General features: G+C 38.9%; 1 protein-coding gene across 2 annotated transcripts; it reads right to left on the bottom strand.

The window, feature by feature from the left end:
* Nucleotides 1–3597: 3597 nt before the first annotated feature.
* On the bottom strand, nt 3598–4242 carry LOC102830669 (60S ribosomal protein L10-like). Of its 2 annotated transcripts, XM_006873310.1 has the most exons (2): nt 4163–4242; nt 3598–4054 (listed from the first exon to the last, which is right to left on the bottom strand). In XM_006873310.1, the coding sequence occupies exons 1-2, from the start codon at nt 4240–4242 to the stop codon at nt 3598–3600; spliced, it is 537 nt and encodes a 178-aa protein (XP_006873372.1). The 2 variants fall into 2 exon arrangements, with proteins under 2 accessions (XP_006873372.1, XP_006873371.1); XM_006873309.1 differs by having other exon boundaries at nt 3598–4242.
* Nucleotides 4243–4466: the final 224 nt, after the last annotated feature.

Genomic DNA, 4466 nt, shown 5'->3' with positions numbered 1-4466 from the left:
TGCAGAAGTAATTGATTTACTACTTGATGACACAATACATGATAAAACAAAACAAAACCCAAAAACTTACCTTTTAAAAAAACTGACATTGTTATTCTGTCCAGTTGGTTCTGACTCATAGCAACTGTACAGGGTTTCTGAGGAGCGGCTGGTGAGTGTGAACTGGCAACCTTGAGGTCAAAAGTGCTTATCCTATGGCGCCACACCAGGATTTTGATAGCCATAAAATTTTAGTTGCAAATATTTGAAACCCACACCAATAAAATAACTGCAAGTTGTTACAAGCATGTGGAAGCAGAATTTTTGCATTAGTTTAAAATATTAAAAATTATGAAAATAGAATTTTTACCATGACATTAATGATTGCTGGAAGAATATGGTGAAAACAGGATTAAGGAACTCCCTTCCCAACACCTAATAAAATGTAACAAAATATGATCAAAGAAAACAGCAAAAGGAAAGTTTATATGTTCATAAATTTAAGAGAGATGAGACTATGCAAATAGAGTATTCTAGTACAGAACAGGAGTCCTGGTCTGGTTCTGTGGGTTAATGCAATAGACTGCAAACTTGGTTTGATTTGCAAGGTCAGTGGTTCAAGCTCACCAGCCGCTCCTTGGAAATCCTATACAGGGTCACTATGAGTCAGATCCGATTAGACAAGCACTTAACAACAACAAATCAACATATAAATATATGAAAATACAAGATGTTTCCAAATTAAATTTTCAACTTTAAAGAAAATTTTCATTCAAAAATTAAATGTGTTTTGAAGTAACAAAGAGCTCATATAAATAACTCTTCAGCCCCGTTGTTTTCATTAAAAAATATATATATATATGCAATGACCCTATAATAGAAAAATTAAGAAAAAACAAAAACATGGCTTGGGGGACTATAAATTAACGGGCTTATTGATTAAAAAGATAATGAAAATGTTATCAGCAACAGGAAATTTAAATTTTTATATATATAGAAAAATGTCAAGCTACAAACAGTAATACCTACTTATCCATTTTTAATGTAACATTTTTTATCTATTTCCTCTTTACTCATTCATCTATCTGCATAATTATATCTATCTGTTAGGGCAAGAACATTCATTCTTGGCTGCCTTACTGTATTTACTGAATGCAGTCCTCAAGTTTAAAGGCTGAACTGTTTGAAAATTCTGTGACCAAACAAGCAAAGACAGAGTTAATAATGTAGATTTTTTTTTTTTCTTCAAAACTGGATCATGGTTGTATTACATATAGATAAGAAATTGTTGCAGTCCTGGTGTTAGATAAAAACCTTAACTCAAGGTCAGTTTGACCTGCAAGGCTGGAGGTTCAAATTCACCAGTTGCTCCTTAGAAACCCTACACAGGGTTTCTATGAGTTGGAACCCATTCAAAGGCACTTTACCGCAAAGGAATTGTTTGTTGTTTTCAGATGCATTTGGTTTGGTTTAGTTTATCAAAAATAGTATGGTAAAAGGTTAAAAAGACTGGACAAGAACCAGATCTGGCTTTTATCTATCCTCATTTATTAATGGTTGACAAATTGTTTTGATTCTCCTGGAATCCAGATTTCTGGGTTCAGTGAATTAGGGTGAGCCACCCAGGTCGTCTGCATTTACTTAGTTGTCCTAAAGTCACCTGCAAATCAAACAGACTTGTAAGCAGTTTGGAATTTGCTTTGCCTTAGGCATTAGGTTCTTTTAGAAAATTATCTATTCGCAATCCTGGTATAGGATAAGCACTGGATTTCGAACCATAAGGTCTGAGGTTCAAACCCACCAGCTACTCCTCAAACCCTTACAGGGTCAAAGTCAGAATTACTTGACAGCACATAATATATAACCCACTTTCATATCTACTCACAAATAACATATTCCATTAATAAATTTTGGTGCTTCTCTGTGCATTTAGTTTTTTGACATTGCATAGGTATACTTCCTAGAAATTTTCAGAATTTTTCAAACCATTAAGTAAAATATCAGGTAACATGCATATTATTTAATATTTGCTGAGTTATCTTTCTCAAATTTACAGATAACTTGAGGGAAAGCTTAAAAAAACATAAAATAGCAAAGACCTCAAAGTATCAACCCAGAAACAAAATGTTTAGACCAACAATGATTTTTTTTTAACATAATTAAAATAAGAAATGAAAACAAATAGCTTCTTTACTCTTTAGAACTTTTGTTGCTTTGATTTAGTGCACTTACTCTGAAAATGATTGGTTAGTTTAATGTTAAGTGGAGGCTTGTTTTGCACTATCCCTATTAAAAAATTTAAAGCACACACCCAGGAATGCTATTTCTAAAATAAAAAAGGTTTGATCAATGTAATTCTATCTATATCGTAGGGCAAACACCTATGGATTGCAAACTCGATAGATCCTAATAGGGTACAGATAGCTGATTTGGTGTCATTTTTTTCTCACCTCTTGATCCTGCTGGCACCCATCTAGATATAAGTAATTTAAACTCTGTTGTCACTTACGACCTGTGATGAAAAAAAGATTCTTCAACTATTTTCCCGAGTGTGATACATGCAGTTTATCTGGGAAAACCTTTTGCAGTGACCTTTTGTTGTCTTAAGGGAGATAATTGGAAGTGATAATTCCAAAAACAACGTGCTAAGTTTTATAAGAAAATTTCAACAAGTTAGGGATACACTGTTGTTTCAAAAGGGCTATATTTTAAATAATGAGGCTTTCTGCTCCTATAGATAGCCTTGGAAACCCTTTGTAGGTTCACTGAGTCCAAACCAACCCAATGGCACACAACAGCAGGAACAATTTATAACTTTACTGCAAAAAAAGTTTTGACTTACTTTTTAGACTCCAGCAGGTATAATAGGTATTTGGTTTAGAAAGCTCTGCTAGCGTAGTGGTTACGAATCGGGCTGGTAACCTCAAGGCCGGTAGTTGGAAACTACCAGCTGTTCTGCGGGAGGGGTCGCTATGAGTCGGAACCGACTCCACGGTACTTACCAACAACATCAATAACCTTAGGAGCGCTGGTAGCGTAGTGGTTACGAATTGGGCTGCGAACCTCAAAGTGTCGGGAGTTGGAAAACTACCAGCTGTTGGGGCTTTCTGCTCCCATAAAGATTTACAGCCTCAGAAACCCTGTGCGGGGTCGAGTCGGAACCGACTCCACAGCACATCACAACATCAATAACGTCTGTTTAATCCATATAAATTTTCATTTTTACTAAAGTATCATTTTCACAGCGTAGTGGTTACGAATCGGGCTACGAACCGCAAGGTCAGCAATTTACAACTACCAGCTGTTCCGTGGGAGAAAGATGAGGCTTTCTACTCCCGTAAAGATTTACAGCCTCGGAAACCCCGTACAGGGTCGCTATGAGTCGGAACCGACTCCACGACACATTACAACAACAACAAATCATTTTCACGGTACCGTTTTAGAATTAGTATAAAAATTACTTCTCCAGAACTGTACATTAGAATTAGTATAAAAATTACTTCTCCAGAACTGTACATTTCAAACAATTCCATTTTTATTTTTTCCCAGTTAATACGATTTGTTTGTAGCCATAAATCCAACCACCCTGACCCACCAAGAACAATGATGCCACAGTCCTCAGGAATGCAAGGCCTGCCACTTGCCCAGGGGACCACGACTGGAGATGTATTTGACGCCACAACCGTCGGGGATGAGGCGTTTCTTCGCCAAGAGGTCTTCAAATTCAGCAGCATTAAATTTGGTAAAGCCCCATTTCTTGGAGATATGGATCTTCTGGCGTCCAGGGAACTTGAACTTGGCTCTGCGGAGGGCCTCAATCACATGCTCCTTGTTCTGAAGCTTGGTACGGATCGACATGATGACTTGGCCGATGTGGACTCTCGCAACAGTACCCTGAGGCTTCCCGAAGGCTCCTCGCATTCCGGTCTGCAGTCTGTCGGCTCCAGCACAGGACAACATCTTGTTGATGCGAATTACGTGGAAAGGATGCAGCCGCACTCGGATATGGAAGCCATCTTTACCACAGCTTTTCACCATGTATTTGTTGGCACAGATACGGGCGGCTTCCAGGGCTTCTGAGGAGAGCTGCTCATATTCATCAGACACCATGTGTCCACAAAGTGGGAATTCATCCACTTTTGCCTTCTTCCGCCCTAGATCAAAGATGCGGATCTTGGCATCGGGGACACCTCTGCAGAAGCGAGACTTTGGATAAGGTTTGTTTTTACAGTACCGGTAACAGCGAGCAGGTCGGCGGCCCATGGCTGCAGCAGCAAGATCCTTAGCGATGCACCAGACAGGAAAAGGCCGACCGACGCCTGCGCACACCTTATATAGGATATGTAAGCAGCCCTTCTTCCCCAGTAAGAACCATAGATTTTCATTAGGCGTGAGGACGCTCTTTCATGATCTTCCAACCATAGATGTAGCGTGCATCCGCCTGTGTTGTACGGATGTGACTGGCACATGCGCAGAGTCCGTGTCCC

This window comes from Chrysochloris asiatica, unplaced genomic scaffold (genome assembly GCF_000296735.1).
Source record: "Chrysochloris asiatica unplaced genomic scaffold, ChrAsi1.0 scaffold00235, whole genome shotgun sequence".
Classification (NCBI taxonomy): domain Eukaryota; kingdom Metazoa; phylum Chordata; class Mammalia; order Afrosoricida; family Chrysochloridae; genus Chrysochloris; species Chrysochloris asiatica.
The sequence above is the reverse complement of the archived record's forward strand: the minus strand, read 5'-3'. Positions and strand labels throughout refer to the sequence as shown.